This window comes from Amborella trichopoda, chromosome 3 (genome assembly GCF_054954075.1).
Source record: "Amborella trichopoda isolate Santa Cruz 75 chromosome 3, AtrichopodaSantaCruz75HAP2 v2.0, whole genome shotgun sequence".
Taxonomy (NCBI): Eukaryota; Viridiplantae; Streptophyta; class Magnoliopsida; order Amborellales; family Amborellaceae; genus Amborella; species Amborella trichopoda.
In genome coordinates, this window is record NC_142338.1 from 50020796 (window position 1) to 50040949 (window position 20154).

At 39.3% G+C, this 20154-nt stretch overlaps 2 protein-coding genes across 2 annotated transcripts; one reads left to right on the forward strand and one right to left on the reverse strand.

The window, feature by feature from the left end:
• The first annotated feature begins 916 nt into the window (after positions 1-916).
• Positions 917-7209, forward strand: LOC18429126 (uncharacterized). Its single transcript, XM_006838418.4, has 3 exons — positions 917-2358; positions 5414-5672; positions 6591-7209. The coding sequence occupies exons 1-3, from the start codon at positions 1322-1324 to the stop codon at positions 6783-6785; spliced, it is 1491 nt and encodes a 496-aa protein (XP_006838481.1). The 5' UTR covers positions 917-1321; the 3' UTR covers positions 6786-7209.
• Positions 7210-11061: 3852 nt separating this feature from the next.
• On the reverse strand, positions 11062-19654 carry LOC18429127 (coiled-coil protein). The gene is made up of 3 exons (XM_006838419.4): positions 19253-19654; positions 12097-12626; positions 11062-11457 (listed from the first exon to the last, which is right to left on the reverse strand). The coding sequence occupies exons 1-3, from the start codon at positions 19419-19421 to the stop codon at positions 11239-11241; spliced, it is 918 nt and encodes a 305-aa protein (XP_006838482.1). The 5' UTR covers positions 19422-19654; the 3' UTR covers positions 11062-11238.
• Between the last annotated feature and the right edge of the window lie 500 nt (positions 19655-20154).

The window sequence follows — 20154 nt, forward strand, 5'->3', positions numbered from 1 at the left end:
TATGAACACAAAATTATGACCAATACTCTTACAATCACTCAGCCTAAAATTTTATAAAAAATGAAGCTTTATTTCTATTGAAATCACTGAAATGGCGAAAACCCTAAATCTCACTCCTCGATTCAAATTTGTTGATAAAAAACGGTGGTTTTTAATTCGTTTTATTGAGTGAAAGTGATTCGAAATTTGAATTAAAGCATGTAATATTCATTCATAAGACTGAAAACGTCAAAAATCGATCACAAAATGGTAAAAAAAATTGAAATCCTGTGAAAAATACTATGCTGCCCGTGTTCTTCCAGGTGACTCGGTACGATTCGGACGAAATCGCCAGTCTACTATTGAGAATCGACCGGTTCTCTCTAGATAAGGGCGATTTCTGTTTTATATACTGAATTGATACGTCCTATAACGACTTTCGAGTCGAATCGAGCGAGTCCGACTAGACTCGACGTTTTTTTAAAACCTGATTTGAAGTATTGCGGCATGTACAATTAAAAAAAAAGCAAGTACACATAGATATAACTACCTCATACAAGTATTCCTTGGACATTGAAGTGAGTATAATGCACCGAATATTACTAGAGAGAGAGAGAGAGAGATTATGACATAGAGAGAGAGGCGGTGAAACACGGGAGACGTGGCAAGAGAGAGGGGGAGGGGCCCATGCCAAGTTGAATGGGTCCTTCTCTTCCCCTGTCTTAGAGAGAGAGAGAAAGTGACGACGATTCTATTCCTATGGTTTTGAGAGAGAAAGAGACGATGATGAGAAGGGGCTAAACTTCTGCTCTCTCTCTCTCTCTAGTTTCTTCAATGCCGGGACCAGATAGATGGTGATTACAATACTTCGCCCTTTTATTAGAATCTAGAGAGAGAGAGAGTGGCTTGATAAGGCCGGCCGTGTGGAAAACGCTGAGCGACTTTCGCAAGGGTTTCGCAAGTTGAGATTGGTCAAGAGAGAGAGAGAGTGAGTTTTACCAGTTTGGGCTTTCAGAGGATTGATGAGAAAGAGAGAGATTTTTATCATTTGCGGCTTTCAGGGGATTGATAATAAAGCGACTCTTATCTTAATTCCAAGTGTTTCTGAGGAAGAAAGAGCTTATTCTCCAAGGAATTGCAGAGAAGAGTAAAGAGAGAGAGCTTGTCAGTAGGAATTAGATAACTGGGAAGGGACCATAACAAAGGGACTTGCGGAGAGAGAGAGAGAGAGGTTTAGACCTCTTCACAAGACTCGAGAGAGCAGGTGCAGGTACAGGTACAGGTACGATACCATAAAGGGATTCTAGAGAGAGAGGATGTTGTCGTCACGACGCAACCTGTAATGCATCAGAAGAAATCGGAAGTTCAGATCGGTACGGAAAGCAGGGGTGTCTCCTCAGATTACAAGCGAGCCCCTCTTCTCCATCACCATAACCATAACCCCAATAACCACCCATGGCTTCACCATCAAAAACCACCCATAGAGTTGCAGAATGAGCAAATACACCTTAACAAAAGGGCCATGGCCTCAGTCCCCACCTCCCCTTCTCTCTCTCGCTCCCCCACTCTTACCACTCTCCCCACTTTCTCTCACTACAATAAACACCACCATCACCGCCTCCTTCGCCATCTTTTCACCAAATCGCGAAGAAACCATCACCTCCTACTTCCTCCTTTCTTAATTTTAGCTATACCCACTTTTTATCTCTTCTTCAAATCCCCTTCCTCCTCTTCCTCTCTCTCTCTAGGCCTTTGGTTTGACTTTTTCTCTGCTCTCCTCTTCGTCTCTGCACTCATCGTCTCTCTAAGAATCGCTTTCCCCCATCTTCTCCCCTCCCCACTTTCACGAACCCTCGCCGCTTTCTCTCCTCTCCTTCGACTTCACAACTCAAAGCTCTTTCTTTCTTTACTCCATCACCACCCCAAACTCCCCCTCTATACTCGATCTGCAGTTAGCTGGACCATTGGTTCAAAGCCCCAATCTCTTCGATCATCAATTCCTCAAAACCTAAAAGAAGGGGTTCGTGTTTACAGCAATGGAGATGTTTATGAGGGGGAATTTCATAAAGGGAAATGCTCAGGTAGTGGGGTTTATTACTATTACATGAGTGGAAGATACGAAGGGGAATGGGTTGACGAGAAGTATGATGGCTACGGAGTGGAGACATGGGCAAGAGGGAGCAGGTATAGGGGACAATACAGGCAAGGTTTGAGACATGGCTATGGGGTTTACAGGTTTTATACAGGGGATGTATATGCAGGGGAGTGGTCTAATGGCCAGAGCCATGGTTGCGGTGCTCATACCTGCGAGGATGGGAGCCGCTATGTTGGGGAATTCAAGTGGGGGGTCAAGCATGGCCTTGGTCACTACCATTTCAGGTGAACTCTCTCTCTCTCTCTCTCTCCCTTTCTCTCTCTCTCTCTCTCTCTCTCTCTCTCTCTCTCTCTATGTAAATTTTTATCTGTGTATCCCATTGTACATTGCTGTGTGCCTTGTTTGGATCTTTTTTATTGGGCTTCTTACTTATGGCAATTTGTGGCTTTCTTTTCTGGGTAGTCAAAAATACTGGTGTTTTTTTTCCGAGTTTTTGTGTATTTGGGTCTGTTAAAGATGGGTTTGATTGTGGAACATGATTAGACCAGACTTTAGAAAATTTGGGAAATTTTTGAAAGGTTGATGGATTATTAGGATTTGTCCTGTTTTATATTTCACTAAGCTTTGGCTAAGAGGAATTGTGCTGTTTTAGATGTTAACTGGTTGTATTATAGTTTTCCTCGTAAGAATAGCTATGCAGAATTCCTCTAGAGTCTAGATTCAGCGTTAGACATGTCGATTGAATATTCTCTTGATGGGTCATGTTATACATGGACAAATAATCAACAAGGGAAGCTGGTCATGTCTAGGAAGGATTGATAGATTGATTATTTACTAGTGGATAGGGATGAGGCTTGCCTAAAGCCGCCCTAGACCTTTTGTGAGGCACGTCATGTTGATTGGAGACTTTCACATCACAGATGGAGCTGTGGTAGTCCACTAGCTTCATTCACTCTAAGCATTGTTCAGGACTCCATGGACTCAGGTATAAGAATGGTTTAGAAAGAGCCTATGATCATGTTGATTGGGATACTTGGCAGTAGACTCTTAGGAGTATGGGCTTTGAGAATGCTGGATTCAGTGGTTCAGGCTTCTATGACTACGAAAAAATCCTCGGTGAGGATATACAGGATCTGGAGGCCTATTTAGGAGTTCATGAATAAAAATTCTCAGTGAGGATATACAGGATCTGGAGGCCTATTTAGAAGTTCTTGCTGTTTGGGACAATGGTGTCCTTTGTGTCTGCTTCTATTCACGATCATGGCGGAATCTCTGTGCATGCGTATTCTTGGTCTAGATTGAAGGCTTTCATATTTGTAGGTCGTAGAAATATTATGTGGGGTTTTGATTGAGGAGGGGTTGGATGTGGAACTTATGTTAAGGTGTTCCCTTCATGTTTTATAATCATGTGTCACCCTTCGTTATTTTTCTGAATGTACGTGTCTGATGATTTGTGTCTTATCTTTATCAACTGGTGGGGTCTGGGGACAATACTTGAACATGAAGCATCTATCGATGGTGCAAAGTGGCCTCATCAATCGCATGTCCCTGTGCACCATCATTATCATAGAACCTAAACTTGGGCATTGTCCCACTATTTCTGTGACTGAAAGCTGCAACATTTTCAACCAGGTATTCATATTTGTAAGATTTAAATTATGCTCTCTTCTTTGAGTTGTTTTGAGCTTTCTAGCTCTAGCCACACATTATGAGTTTTTCTGAAGCATTTCTTCCGACATTTTGTGGTCTTTTTGTGCGCCATCTGTTCACGCATTCATGATTTGGTTTCATCGTTGTGGCATCATGTTTACTCTAGCTTTGTGATGTCCAATGCTTCTGCCGTTTTCTATTTTTCTTAAATTTTCTTTCTTCATATTTTATTTTGGCATTTTATTCAAGGATAGGTGTTGTCTTGCATGGTGGTCTAATGCTTGAGGAGAGGTTGATTATCTCTATTGTCCTCTAGCTTTCGATATATGTTTCCGAAACCTATTGCTTCTTTTATCCCTAAAATGATACATGAATGGAAATAGTAATGTTTGCTTATGCATAGTTTGGCATGGAAGTATGGTTCATAGTTCGACAAAAAGTTGATGTATCTTCAAAACAATAGCTAAAACAGAAACCATAACCACGTTGAGAGAAGCTTTCTTAGTGCCTAAGGATGCCAGATTTGACATGGACTCTTGACTTCAGTCCGCAAGATGATGTGTTCTCCTTATTGGTGAAGTTTATGAATGTGCCGATGTTGCCACAGCTTGTGAGACTTTTTCCTTTTTAGAGATGAGAGAACCACATTAGAAGTTGAAAGTGCAGCGATTTTGCACGACTTCCTATTGAGAGCTACTTTGAGCAAGTCATTGGTGGGAGGACATTGGAGGTTCTTGTTTGGTTTGTGAAGAGGGATGTTCTTACCTAGCTTTTTGTTACTATTTTTCATGTTTGTTTTTGTGATAGTAGATGCCTTAATGGTTTCATGATATTAGATTCCGTATGTAGGTTCATTGAGGGATTGTGCTTCCAATGTTCAATGACCCCATATGCATTCGTAAAGCTTCAGGTAGAATGTCACTCTGATGTCTTGGATGATTTATTGGTTTTATGAGGAATAACTTTTGAGTCATGGAGGTGGTAGGACTGTAGGTGTAGTTTCTACCAACTAACTACTAGTTGGATATGATTTAATTATTCATTGAACCAATGATTCATTATTGGAGCAGATAGCAACAGATTTGTGATGATTCATTTGGCCTTTTAGGATTGGGAAACATAGATAATGGGTTTTTCCTCCTGAGATGGCATAATTGTAAGCAATATATTGTGGGAGGAGGGACCATTTGGCATACCTGGGAGTGGGAAGAAGATGAGAATTTGAATTTGTTCCCGACTGAGTGCAATAGTTAGATAACATGGTTGGGAAGGGGCATGAGTAATTATTGACTTGATGTTTGCGAAAAATAGAAGTTGTCATTTCTTTCAAAGATAGAAAATGCAAGTTAGATAAATCGGCTTGACAAGGACGGGCATGGCAATGGAGTGGTAGGATCTGGATTAAAAGACAATTTTTTTGCTTGAAGAAGCCATGTCCTGTTTTCTTTTCTTCTCTTTCTGTTTTTCACTTTTTTGTTGGAATAGTTTTCCTTCTATCCGTACATTCTGGATCTTAAGCTGTGAGAGAGGTGCTCTGGGTGGATGGGTGGGTGGGTGTGGGTGTGTGTGTGTGTGAGAGAGAGAGAGAGAAGGGGGGGGGAAGAGAGCTAGCTAAGGTAGAAAATGATGGGCATAATAGTTCTAACATCTTTCATCCCCAACTCGGACACTTTACTTGTGTTGGTGCAGGAATGGCGACAAATATGCAGGTGAATATTTTGCAGACAAGATGCATGGGTTTGGAGTGTATCGGTTTGCAAATGGCCACCGCTATGAGGGGGCTTGGCATGAGGGAAGAAAACAGGGGTTGGGGATGTACACCTTTCGAAATGGAGAAACACAGTCAGGGCACTGGCAGAATGGCAGCCTTGATACTCTCAGCACCCAAAACACACTTCCTGGATCTCCAATTGCTATTAACCATTCCAAAGTCCTTAATGCTGTCCAGGTATAAAAATGCACTTGTTTAAGATTTAATGCATTGGAAAGATACTACAAACCCAAATTTTAAAGTAGATATTCTTTTTCTTGGTTCTTTTTTTTCTGAAAATTGGGTTTAACTGACGAATAAAATAATTTTGTTTTGGCAATTATTTCTGTTCTCCTAATAAAAAACAAAACCCAAGTTTTGATTTGGACCACCCCTAAAGATTTTCTCTTTGATAAGAATTCCCTGAGGAATGCTAGAATTTCTCATGAAAATCCCAAAATATCCAAAATCTCCCTTGAAATTCCCTCAAGACCCAAAACACTTCCTGGATCCCAGTTCCTGTTGGCCATTCCAAAGTCCCCGATGCTGTAGATGTACAAATGCAACTCTTGAAGGATTCACAGTCCCAAGGGAAGACACAACAAACCCAGCCTTTTCTTTTCCCTTTTTTTCTTTACTGCTAACTTGGGACTTGGTGAGAATGTAACTCTAGACAAAACATTGTGGCACCTGCCTCCCTGACTACCTTTTGCCTAGCCCATCCCTATCCACTCTTGAAAAATTGATGTTCTTGCAGTGTTTTTTCCTTTTCTATCCAACAAAAGTAAACATGTTTCTGTTTTGGCAATTGTGTCTACTGAATAAAACTTTAAACCCATGTTTTGATATGTTCATACTTTGCTTTTTTCCTAAAAAAAAATTCCTTCAAATTAAGAATTCCCTTCAATTATCCTCAGGATCTCTTGCGATAACTAAAAAACCGCCCAGGAATACCCAAGAACAAGATTCACCTGATCTCATCCCAAAAGGAAGAAAAACAATATTTGTTACCATCGGAAACTAAAAAAGAAAAAGAAAACTATGAGATTTGTCACCAATGATTTATGCTTTAAAAATTTTGATAGTTGCATATTTGTTATGTTTAATCTTGTTCAGGAAGCAAGGTGGGCTGCAGAGAGGGCATTGGAGGTGCCGCCCGTCGATGAGAGAGTGAACAAAGCAGTTGCTGCTGCTAATAGAGCAGCAAATGCAGCAAGGGTGGCTGCGGTGAAAGCTGTTCAAAAGAGAACCAATAATAATGATAAGAGTGGTATTTCTCATGGCAATAGTCAGGCACAAGCCATGGTTTGATTATATGATATATTCTGAACCATTTGTTTTGAGAGGGACACACGCGGCTGAGGTTTATGTATGCTGTTTGTCGCAAGGCATGGGTACGCCGGCCGCTTCTGCAGCTCAAGAGGATTTGTGAGAGGGAGAGAGGGGGGGGGGAGGTGGGGGAGAGAATATGGAAGTGGGTCTCTGTTTTCTGTGAATCGTGTATATAGAGGGAACAATGTCTGAGTCTTTCGTGTTCTTTTGGTTTTCTTTCTTCTTTGTAAATTCGGTTTTCAACAAGCAGAGCTAGCTAAAAGGTAAAGACCTCAGTTTGGCTGCTGCGCTGTATCGGACCTTTATTTTACGAGGGTCGAGTGAGTGCTGTTGGATTAACCCACAGCTTTCTCCATGCATCACTTGCAGATCTAATGGTCATACTCCTTCACCATTGTGGATCTCTGATCGCCTCTCTCTCTCTCTCTCTCTTTTTCTAGATGTGATTTCTTTGGTGTTCCTTTTGCAAACTTGGCTACAGATCTCTGTAAGGATTTGATGGTTTGGGAAAAGGCAAGCTTCCCCTACAAGTAAAACTTAACATAAAACTTATATATTTCCTTTGTCACGTTTCTACACTATTTATTTTTAGTTTTTTTCTATAAACTATTTTGACACCAATTTTTGGACATCCAATCCTTTATTTAACTCGCACTAGCGAAAAATATAAAAAAAAAATTTTCAACAAAATAAGATGATCAAAATACTCTTGAAAGTTTTAAGGGGTATTTTGGTCATATATTTTATCAAAAACTTATTTTTAATATTTTTTGTAGGTGCGCTCCAATGAGAAGAAGACGGGTATCGAATTTCATATTCATACAACTTGTATAAAAAAAATTAAAAATAAAATACTTTGAGACGTCATATCTATGATCAAATGGTGAGTGGTTCTCTTGATCAAAATTAACATAAATTTTATATGCTGTAGAAACCTTTCTCTTATCTAAATTATCTAGTTGTAAAATTTTAAGGTGTTCACATAACTCGATTTGTATTATTTTTTAAAGGTGCGGTTTTTATAAGGTTCAACCTTTAACAATCAAATTAAGGCGTACTTCCAAATTTTATCATAACTTATAATTTTGGTGCAAAAAATTTTTAGGATTATCTGAAAATCTATTTTCATATCTAATTATAAAATTTTAAACTTCAAAAATGGTTAAAATCAAGTAAATCTATGAACATATGAAAATCTTAAAAATAGACAATTTAGATAATGTGTTGCAATATTTTTTTAATAGACAATCTTTGTTTTTTTTTTGTTTTTTGTTTTTTTTATGGTGTTAAGATGATCAATTAGAGGGTTTTTCAAACAACATTTTTCGATAAAATTCTGAGGTGCATCTCTAATTTTGCATGTTAAGGTTGCAACCTTATATAAACTTTTTCCTTTTTAAAATTTTAAATTTCTTAATTAAAAGTGAATAGATTTGCATACTAGCCTACAAATTTTCAAAACCAAAATTATTTCCAATGAAGTTGTAAGGTGTGCCTTACTGTATTATTTATGTTGACACTTTATATGCAAACCGCACCCATAGAAAAAGAAAAACAAGCATAAACCAATGCTCGTATATGATGTGATGCTAACCCCTGAATCAACAAGCAGAACTGCATATCGTCTCCACCACCCAATTTGAGAACCAACAATATTACTCCCCGGATGAGGTTTCTATAGGGCCCAAGGCTTTTTGAAAAGAAAATAAAGCCTCACCTCAAAATTGAAAATCTTTACAATGGCTTTAAAATTAATTTTCAACACTAAGAATAAAATTTGAAATTAAAAAAAAGGTATAAATCTTGCGGATCAGTGACCTCTTAGTTTTAGAGCAAAATGAATGGTCTTAGATAATTTATTGCAAGATACACTATTTTTAAAATTTAAAATCCTAAATTTTTTACACAACCATAATGTTCAAGTTGAGATGGTCGATTTAAAGGTTTTTCAACACTTAAATTGCAATTTTTTGTGAGTTATAAAGTGAGGCTTTACTTATTTTGATAGAGCTGCAACCCTATGAAACCATTTCCCTTATTATCCAGCAGATAACACATGCATCTCTTTTACCTTCTTTCCTCTAAAACTAGTCTTACAATGATGCACATTATGTCTGTACCCTGCTTTTTTCCAAGGGCAAGCTTTGTATATTTCCCTTACAACATAAAACTTTTATACTTCCCCTTATCCAACCATCCATTCTAAATGGAGGGCTAATGCCCCAATCACAATATCACGTCTCTACACTTCTTTATTTTTAATGTTTTTTATATAAATTATTTTGACACCAAATTTTGTACGTTCAATCCGCTATTAAATTCGCACTAGTGAAAAATATAAAAAAAAAAATTTAATAAAATAAAATAGCCAAAATACCATTGAAAGTTTCAGTGGGTATTTTAGTTATTATATTTTATCAAAAAATTATTTTAAATATTATTTATAGGTGCGCCCCAATGAGAAGATGGCACGTCCCAAATTTCATATCCATACAATTTGTATAAAAAAAACTAAAACTAAAATACTTTGAGATGTCGGATCTAAGATCAAACGGGGAGTGGCTCTCTTGATCAAAACAGGATGGTTGGATGGTATGGGAAGCATAGATATTCTATGCTACAAAGGAAGTATAGAAACCTGTCCCATTTTTATGAGCACGTATACTATACTCCCTCAGGAGCACAGTTCACTTCTATTCTCAGTTAAAAGATCTACTTGGAAGGATTTTTCTCACTATGAAATTTGGATAACCACTTAAGAATTATTAGTTGCTAGATGATTATTCTCATAAAAACAAAATAATTGAAAATTGAGTTTTCATACACTTTGATTTCACCATCTAAAAATTGGATGGTCTCTATTTAATCTCGAGACATTATTTTTTGGGCGTGGTTTCCATAAGGTTGAAACCTTAAACAATCTAATTAAGGAGCACCTTCATATTTGATCATAACATATAATTTTGACATAAAATATTCTTAGGATTATCTCACAATCTATTTTCATTTCTAATTATAAAATTTCAAACTTCAAAAATGGTTACCATCAAGTAGATTTATAAACATATGATAATTTTGAAATTGGATGGTCTAGATAATGTATTGTAAGATGCACTATTTATGGGACTCAAAATCATTCTTTCTTCATAATCATACATTTCGATGTCAAGATGCTCAATTAGAGGTTTTTCAATATTAAAACAACATTTTCCGATATATTTTTTAGGTGCATGTGTTGTTTTACATTTTAAGGTTGCAACCTTATATACACTTTTTCCTTATTTTTTTCAAATAATATAAATATAAAGGGTAAATTAGAAAAGGGTAAGATTTGTATACGGTGTCAAGTTGCTATTGAAATAAGATGCACCTCAAATCTATTGTTGTCCTCAATTATGAAATTTAAAGTTTAAAAAATAATGATGATCAAACAGATTTATAAACGCTTAAAAATCTTGAAACGGATGGTTCATATAATGTGTTAGGAGATGAACTGGACTAAAAATCCTTTTTTTTTTCATGTCTATGAATCTCGAGGGATTTGAAGGTTTGCAAGCAGCATACGAACAATCTTCTCTAGTGGTTTTTAGGTGCATCTTACTTGTACTATATACCGTTGACACCTTATATAAATTTTTTCTATTAAAAAATTATTTGTATTGCTCTAATCTATGGGTTGAAGTGGTCACATCCCAAAAACTCAGGATCCTAAAATTAATTTTAGATGGCGTTTTACTCGATGGAGCAAATATAAATTCTACTCCCATTGAAGTAGAATGTCTTTTGGTTATTTTTATAATATGAGGTTGACACTTTATATAATTTTCCATTTTCTTCTTCTTTATAATTTGGCCCATGACACAAGTGACACCCCGTAAAAGACACGCGTTTCGGGCTTTGCGTCTCGTTTGGTAAAATTATCAAAATAACTTTTGAGGAAAACAGTTGTGGGCGTTATCAGTCCACCCACCCCATTTTGGGGGGACCTACGGCCATTTGTTTCTCTTCAAATTTGGCACAAAAACTACTTTGGACCTGGCGCAAAAGCCCATGAAAAAAAATCAGAAAAAAACCTCCAAAAATAGTATTTTTAAAATTGAGCGAGGGTATATCATTAATTTTATTTCGCTAGATCAAAGCCTTCAATCATATTTTTTTAGCTTTTTAAAAAAATGTTCATACCCTATTGATGAAAAGATATGCAACATCTGAGGTCAAGCAGACCCTGATCTAATTCCTAAATTGCACCAGACTACCTGTTAATGACCTGAAATACCTTTGTTAAAATATACATGGAGGCTAAGTCCCTAAGGCCCCATATATTTACAAAAGTATAAAAATCATCATCACGTTCTTGGTGTAGTCACGAGAACTCGAAGCCAAATCTGGCAATAACAAAAAATGAAGCCCACAAATTAAAGAAGCTGGTGATTTAGTCTTCTTCAAAATATTTTTCCTCTGCATCATGGCTAACTTCTCGCATCCAATGATCATCTAGGGTTTCATTGTCATCTATTTTGGAATAATCCAAGTGTTGGGAATCTTCCCCTGCAAGAAATTTATGCTGCATCATGCGTGTGAATTGTTCCAACTGTTCTTTCATATCCACTTCCTCACTCTCTATATTGCTTCTTTCGACATTGGAATGTGCCTGCAAATTGAAAAGGTTGATAATCTGATTAGCTCTTAAACCTCTCGGCAGATACTGCAGAAATTAGAGATCAAGAAAACTGCAATCACCACCTATGCGAAAGCAATCAATTAACGATATTAGGGCTAATCTAGCTTTTTTTTTCCTTTTCTTTTTTTCTTTTGAAAGTTAGCTATCAGACCAAGAACTTAACCCTTCCAAGGCCTCCATCTAAAATTTCTAGGGACTTTATGGCTTTGAATTGTGGTATCCTTGAAACAAGGTTATTGGACTTCCCTTCCCACCCTCCCTTGGAGGTCACATTCTGTGAAATCAACAAAAGGATCCACTAATGTTTTTTGAAGATTCCCCACATTCTCTTACGTAAATACTAACTATCCTATATTAGACACAGTGGCCAACTACAGTTTGAGACCAAGCTTTAGAACCTTGCGTCATGCCTAAACCCTAGAAACACAAAATATGAACCCTAAACCCTTTAAGAGTTAAGCCTTCTGGTTTAGCAGTTAGGGTGTGAAGACCCTTATAAGTTCAAATTCGAACCCCCCTCAGAGCACCCCAACCCAAAAAAAAAGAAAAAAAATAAAAGAAAAAAGAAACCCAAGTCCTAAAGCATTAATCCCAAACATTAAACCCAACCTCTGCATCTCTCATTTTCTCCACTTCTTCCTCTTCCTCCTCCTCGTCCTCCTCCTCCTCTTCCTCTTCCTCTTCCTCTTCCTCCTCTTCCTCTTCCTCTTCCTCTTCCTCTTCCTCAGGCCCTTCACCAACCCAAGACGTATCAACAATTCCCCTTTTTTGCTGCTCCCCCCTGATTTGTGCAATTATTATGGCTTCCTCAGATCGACGCATCAAAGTCTCAGACCAACGTTCCCCAGGGCGAGCAAGGCCCCTACCTGAGGGCTCCTGAAACTTGCCCAAGTATTCATGGTGCAGAAATGGCTCTCTTTCCCTCATTGCATCCTCAGAGAAGTACAGACCATCTTGTATAAGTTTTTCCATGTAAGCATGGCGCCGGTTTTTTACAGTGACTGCTCTTAAGTGTTTCTCCTCTTCTGTGGGATTAAGCAAGCTCCTAAGGTGTTTCAGATGCCAGTTGATTTCATAATCATCATTTAGAGTTTCAAATTCTCGGAGCTCGTCGCCAGTCAGTTGGGAACCATATCTTTCTGCATTAACACAATGCAAACAAATCAAAAGACCAAAATATACATAATTTTTTTGCGCATGAGATTGAATGGTAGCTCAGATAAGGTGCATGATACACTCTCAAGCATAATCTATTAGAATTTACTGTATTCACAACAACTATTGGGTAGCTCACACAGACTATATTGAAAGCTTCTTTATGGTGCAGTCAGTGAGGTGTATAACGAAGTTAGAGGCAGCAACATTTCTGTATAGTCCATGGTTCCAAATATTTCATTTGCTCAAACATGAAGCAATTTCCTACACAGCCAAACTAGAAATTTACTCCCTTTTGCTTTCAAGAGCATCTTTCCTTAGGTAATAGAGACAAAAAATGGTGATAAATTCAAGCAAGTCATTATTCATTAAAATATACATTCCAGCAAACCTTCAAGTGATCAAACTCTCTTCAGAATTTTTTTTTTATTGGTCATCAAGAAGTCAAGAAGCAGAACTCATAACTCCACAAGACTATAGTCATGGGATTTTCCCCCAATTACTTAGCCTTACCTCGTTTGAGGGCAGACCTAGAGCAGTGGATAAATTTTTAAAACCCAGAGGTGACTTAGGACTCGAGGCTTGAGCAGAAGAGATTCAGAGAACTCACCCCAGCAAATATTGTCAATTTTCTCAAAACGATATTTGAAAAACACAAGATGGAATTAAATATCAAAAACTGAAATAAAACTTAATGTAGGGTTCAATTTCCAGCCACCATAAAACCTTCAAAACAACCACCATGGCAATGCCAAGTCTTAAGAGACTCAGCAGGTCAAGTAGGGACTCATCTAATCTGTATCTAAAGTAATATGGTTCAAGAATAGCCCAAGTTATCAAAGAGTGTATACAGGAACCACAGGTGTAAAGCTCAATAGAAATGAGAAAGATGGAACGAAAGGGTCCATTATGGAGATCATATTACTCTCCTACTGTCCTGTTGGACATTCTTCGAATATAGTGGAGCATTCTGGTCACAAAGAAACATTGAAAAATTGCAATTTGACTTCCTCCAGAGTCAGGGTAAGAGACGACGAAAGTCCTTTGGTCAACTAAGATAAGGTTTGGAGAAAAAGTAAAAGGATGACTATGCAAATGTTAATAGCACTTTGTTTATGGAAGATCATCTATTAGCTAGTAATGACCAGGGCCTGCGAAAGGATATTACTATGAATAAATGTATTGTGCGAGAAAATGAATTTGGGAGGGTACGGAAGAAAACAATGGAACTTAGCAGTTGTATGCTGGCTTTGTGATAGGTGGTCATAGGCAATGTAAGAAATTGCTTAGCCCTAGTTTTGACAGTTCCATAACTTTATCATTGACTGGGACCTTTGTGATCTTATCAAAACTCATATGGGTTTCAGAACCAGATAGAGGAAATGGATTAAAGCCCGCATTTCTAACCCCACTTTTTCCATTCTCCTCAATGGCATCCCAGTCGGTTTCTTCCCTGCTTCTAGAGGCCTGAGACAGGGCGACCCTCTATTGCCCTTCCTATTCACTCTTATTGGTGAAGTCTTCTCCAGAGCCCTCACCAGACTATTCAATAGAGAGATTCTCCCGGGCTCTTCCTTAGGAGCTTTGAACTCCTAACTGGTAAGAAAGTAAATTTGTCTAAGACCAAAACGTTGGGCACTCTAGTGGATAATGGACAATTAGAGCTACTTGCCCAACATTTGGGACGTGCAATGGAAAGCCTCCCCTCTTCCTATCTTGGTCTTCCCCTTTATGTAGGCAAACCCAGAAAGCACCTCTGGGACAAACTAGTTGAGAAGTTCGACTGGAAGTTTGATGGCTGGAAAGGCATGTATCTTTCTCTTGGAGTAATAATCACCCTTATCAAATCCACACTAACAAACACCCCAATCTACCACGTCCCTCTTCCAAATCCCTGTCTCTATCCTTCAGTGTCTAGAGAAACTTATGAGAGGCTTTTTGTGGTCACGATCTGCTGAAAACCATAAATTTCATCTGGTAGCCTGGGACAAAGTGTGTACCCGAGGACTGGGTATCAAAAAGCTTAGAACTATGAATCTTGCCTTGCTAGGTAAATGGTGGTGGAAATTTACCTCCCCCACCCCCACCTGTGGAAACAGGTCATCTAAGCCAAGTATGGACTTGGAGAAGACGGGTAAATGCCTAGATCCCCCTTCCATAGATCCTCTGGAGCCTGGAAGTGCATCACTTCTGCCAAAAATTCTTTCCTCAACTACATTAGATTTCGATTAAAGAATGGTCAAAGAATCAAATTTTGGATAGATATTGGATAGGAGACCAACCCGTTAGGCATATCTTCCCTTCTCTATTCCTCTTGGCCCAAAACCAGCAGCAATGGTTGCCGAGTATGTTGAGGTTAGAGGGTCGGACTTGGTTTGGAGACCCATTTTTAGGAGAAACCTCACAGACCAGAAGTGCCTTTCCCTAAATTCCCTTCTCCTAATGCTAGCTCCTCTTTTCAGCCCTCTCCTACGTCAAGACTCTATCATCTGCTCACCAATCCCCATTGGGATTTTCTCAGTCTCCTCTTTGTACTTCTCTTTACTCCCTAGCACCTCTGCTCAACAATTCTTCGTCGCTGCCAGTGCTCCATAAAATTCAAGCCTTCATATGGGTACTTCTGCAAGGTAAAACCCTTGCTTTACTTCAGCGTAGGGGGCTTTCCCTTGCATCATATGTCTCCAAGAAGAGGAGACCATCCCCCACCTTTTTATCCACTGTGAGGTCTCTTGTAGCCCCTGGTCATCTTTCCTTAAAACTCTTTCACCTCCTTTGGGTCACTCTCCCTTCACTTGACAACCTCTTCAACGACTTCTTATCCCCTCCTTTTGCTAAAAATGGAAGAAAACTTTGGCAACTGTCCATCGTTGCCCTCCTTTGGAGCACTTGGCTGGATAGGAACTCCAGAACCTTTAGGAACATTTTAACGGGTCAAGGATCCATCTTTGACTCTTGCGTCGCCCTAATCTCCCCCTGGGCAAAGCTCATCCTAGTTTTTGCTTCGCTTCCCATCTCCTGTTTCCTAGCCAATTGGGAAGCCCTTTTGGACCTCTCTGCCCACCTACCAGCGTTAGAGCCCAGTGGAGTCCCCCTCCGGCCGGCTTTCTCAAACTTAACACGGACGACTCATCCTTAGGTAACCCAGGTCCCTCTGGCATATGTGGTACTCTGGAAAACTTCAATGAAATTTTCCTCTCCTTTTCTGAACACATTGGGATCTCGAACTCCACCTCTGCGGAAGCCACAGCTCTTTTAGAAAGTATTAAGTGAGTGCCTCAAACTAGGTCCAAATACCAAGGGCTTATAGTCGAATTTGACTCCAGCAACACTATCCTTTGGGCATCGCACCAGCACCACCTGCCATCACGCTTATTCTCTATTTTTTAGCATATCAATTTCCTTTGGAGCTCCATCCCAAAGATCATGTTCAAGCATATCCATCAAGAGACCAACACTGAAGCAGACAGGCTGGCTAAGGAAGGAGCACACCAAGCCACATCTCCACCCCACAGGTACAATGAGAGGCTTACACTTACGCTCACCGGTTGGCTAAGGGAGAGAGCCAAGACACAGGTGCAACCACCAGTCCCTTGAAACCACATACCCTTCAATCCCTTCCCTCTTCTCCTCCTCTCTCCTCCTCCCCCTTGAAAAAAAGAAAAGGAAAAAGAACGAAGAAAAGAAAAAGGGAAAAAATAGACGGTAAAAAGTAATAATAATAATAATAATACAGCCTGCCTCTCTCTCTCTCTCTCTCTCTCTCTCTCTCTCTCTCTCTCTCTCTCTCTCTCTCTCTCTCTCCGGCTCTTCCCCCCTAAACATTCACTCTCTCTCACTCCCTTCTTTCTCTAATCTCTTTTTTTTTTTGATAATGTTAACCTTTAATAGATGCAGAAGAGTAGAACAAAAGGCCTTGGCGATCCATAGAGTAGGATGCTCAAGGGGAAACGATCCAAAAAAGCAGAATCTAATCATTTTTTAGGAGGTTACAATGAGGCATAGCAACCTAGTAAAATAGGTCGATCCGAAGAGTGAGAAAAAGAGACAGTCCAAAACCCAAAACCCCAAAAAATCATCAGTTTTCCGCCATCGCTACAGCTATTTGGGCGAGTGTACCAGCTTCCTAGTGTCCTTCCCTCCATGTATGCATCCACGCGATGGACGTATTCCTGCAAAGGTGATCAATCTCATCAAACAAGTGAGCTAGGAACCAAGGGGGGGGGGGGGGGGGGGGGAGCAGGTAAGTCTTTGGGCCCAAGAAATGGTATTCTTGGAATCACCCTCCACCACTATCGATAGCAAGTGGAGGGGTTCAATGAGCTTAAGGCCTTCCAACAGTGCTAAAGCTTTGGCCTCCACATAATTGGCATGGCCAATGTGTTTGGAGATGATAGCTATTGTAGAGCCGAGGTGATCTCTAAGGATGGCTCCAACTCCTGATGGGCCAAGGCTCCCGATAAAGCCTCCGTCGAAATTCAGTTTAAGCTGTCCCGTGGGCAGGGGTTTCCACCTAGTTGTCCTGGGTAGACACATTCGATGGACTTGGAGGATGTTGCACCAATCTTGGCTGAACATCGAAGTTGGAACTCCTTTGAAATGGTGGTGGTTTGATGCCCAAAAAATGATGGTGGATTTGAGCTTGTCAAAAACTCTGGTCCAAGAGGAGTACTCCCCCGGAACGTTCTGTTATTGCGCTCGATCCATAGGGCCCACAATGAGGCAGCCACCGTGGATTTCCAAAGAAGTATTCCCGCCTTAGGTCATGGAAATGGTTTGATGGCTGAAATTATGGATGTTACCTCTTCCGGTAACACCCACTATACATTGAAAAGTTTAAGGATTGCCCCCCATAGATTGAAAGCATAGGGGCAGTGTAAGAGTGGACGATTGTTGGCTTCCCCTGCTGCGAGGCACATTACACATCTGTTAGGGATTGGGACAGCCCTCCTCTGCATTTGATCTACTGTGAGGACTCTCTGAGAGAGGGCCAGCCACGTGAAGATCTTGATTTTCGGTGGGGCGAAAGAGTCCAGGCCTGAGCCGCTATAGAAGCAGGCGCTAAGGGGAAAGTAGGTGGTAGGGACAGACTCCGGAAGAAAGAGGAGACTGTCAAAATTCTAGAGGGTGCTGGTGCCCAAATGATGCGATCAAGAACTGAGGGTGCTAAGAAGCAATTTTGAAGTTCTGCTGCCAAGATTGAAAAACTTTGGATCTCCTGGTCATTAAGGGCCCTCCTGACTCTCTAATCTCTTTCTAACAGCCCTTTTCTCTCTTCCCCTCCCCTATCTTCTCTTCACCCCTCCTCTGTGCAATCCATCCTTCTTCTATCCCACTTTCCTCCTATCCCTTAACATCTTTCGCCACTTTCACTCCTTTAACCTTCCTTCTTCTTCATCTACCTTCATCTCACCCCTCCTTTTCAATTGTCTCCACACTCCCTCTTCCTTGTGCTGCTGCATCATCTCGGACTGATGAAGACCTACCTTACCGTGGCGACGGCACCAAACAGTGCGCCTATTCAAGTTGTAGCTCTTTTCCTTTTCTTTCTCGAGCCACCACCGATTGTTCTACGTTCTCATGCTCTCGTCTTTCGCTGCCCTCTATTTCTATATTTTCTTCTCTCCCTCCAACTGTTTATATTATAGTCTGAGCACCGAACTTCTGGGATACCTTCTTCTGAACCTTTTTTGATGTAATACACTATACTATTAATACAAAGCTAACCATTTCCTCCAAAAAATAAAAATAAAAAGTAAAAAATAAATAAAACCTTTATCATTGATGAGATCACTTGGAGATAGGGAAAAAAGAGAAATTTTTTCAAGTAGGCAGGACAGAGATCGACATTTTTTTTGAGAAAGTGAAGCCGAGAAAGGGAAGGCCATTTATCATGAGGGAACTAATTTTCCTTTACACCACAGATCAAAGAAGAAACAAAGTAGAGTGTTTGAAAGGTAAAAAACAATGTTTAGGAATTTAAGAATAATGGTATGAAAGTAACATGCTTGATGGAGCAATGTCAAATGTAGCTGCACAATTCCACAGGTATGCCCGCATTTATCTCCTTTTACCAAATGCCGATGCAATTATTCATCAACTTAAGTACTTTATCAATGGTTAAAAATTGTACAAGGACTCAGAATTTCAACATTGAACAAGGACTCAGAAAAAGTTTTGTCTAACAATTCACGGGCTTAAAAATTGATTTATAAGATACAAGGTAATAGTTACATTATAATATACGATTAGCGTAGAATACACTTGGATAAATGGTAAAGTTTCATTTTTTTTTCTTTTTCTTTTTCTTTGGGATAGTAGAAAAATATAAGAAGGTGGGGCAGCCCACTTGAATTTCTTCTATTTCCACTGAATTTTTGGCATTTAGACATTCCATGAGATGTAATTCCTAGGTGAAGAAGAAACCTAATTTCCTAAATCAACCACACCTTGATGTAATAAATTTGCCATACTTGAAGCACCCACAAATTCCAAAACACAAAACCCAGAGAGAGAACAAACTGATAGCACATTAGTGTTGGAATACCATGTCAATAGGAAATACACATATTTTAGTGAGAGAAACGAAGACATAAGTGGAAAGAATGCACACCCAGGAAGAGGACGGGATCTCTGGAGAGGAGGTCAGCAAGAAGCGCCTTCTTCTCTTGGGGTTCCACAGGAGCTTCAGTCCTGAGAATGGCACGAGGGAGATAGAGGTCCTGAACCAATGAAAGCCTCTCGCATATGGCTTCGTTCCCCAATCCATCGATCCCTTTCATCTCTCTTCTTTCTCTCTCCTCTCTCTTCTACGAGTTGTATTTTGGAGAATTAGGGGTTTCTCCTCTCGCTTCTTCAAGCTCAGGGCCTTTTCTATTCTCTCTCCACAAGCTCTGGCTCTCTTGTGACTCTCTCACAGTTAAATTTTGCAGAAGTTCGTCGAAATTGCAGAGGTGGCCTGGGGATTTTATGGTAAATACTATCCTCTGCTCGCGCGGGATCACACTGTACATTAATCTCTTACGCAAAAGGCCCTAATATTTAATTTCGAATCACTTTGGAAATAACATATATTTATCTTTGTCAGTTTTGAGTTTTTAAGCTTTCAGATCTATTAGATTTCTAGAACTCACATTAGAGATCGTCAGACTTACATGCCCCCCACTAAATCAATACCATGTTTTATAATGTTGGATCACTAGATTGACGATCCGGATAGAGTTTATATCGATGATTTAGAAAATATTAAAAAATAAAATAAAATAAAGATTCATAAGGTGTGGGATATATCATGGACCACAAAAAATATTAAATAAGCTTAATATATATATATATATATAGAGATGGGAAAAATATATATAAAGTTGCAACTTTAAAATGTAGAATTACATATACATCTCAAAAATCTATCGGAAAAGGTTGTTTTAATGTTGAAAGATTCTCTAATTGATCACCTCGATATTGAGATGTATGAATATATAAAAAAAATATTTTAAGTCGTAAAAGTAGTACATC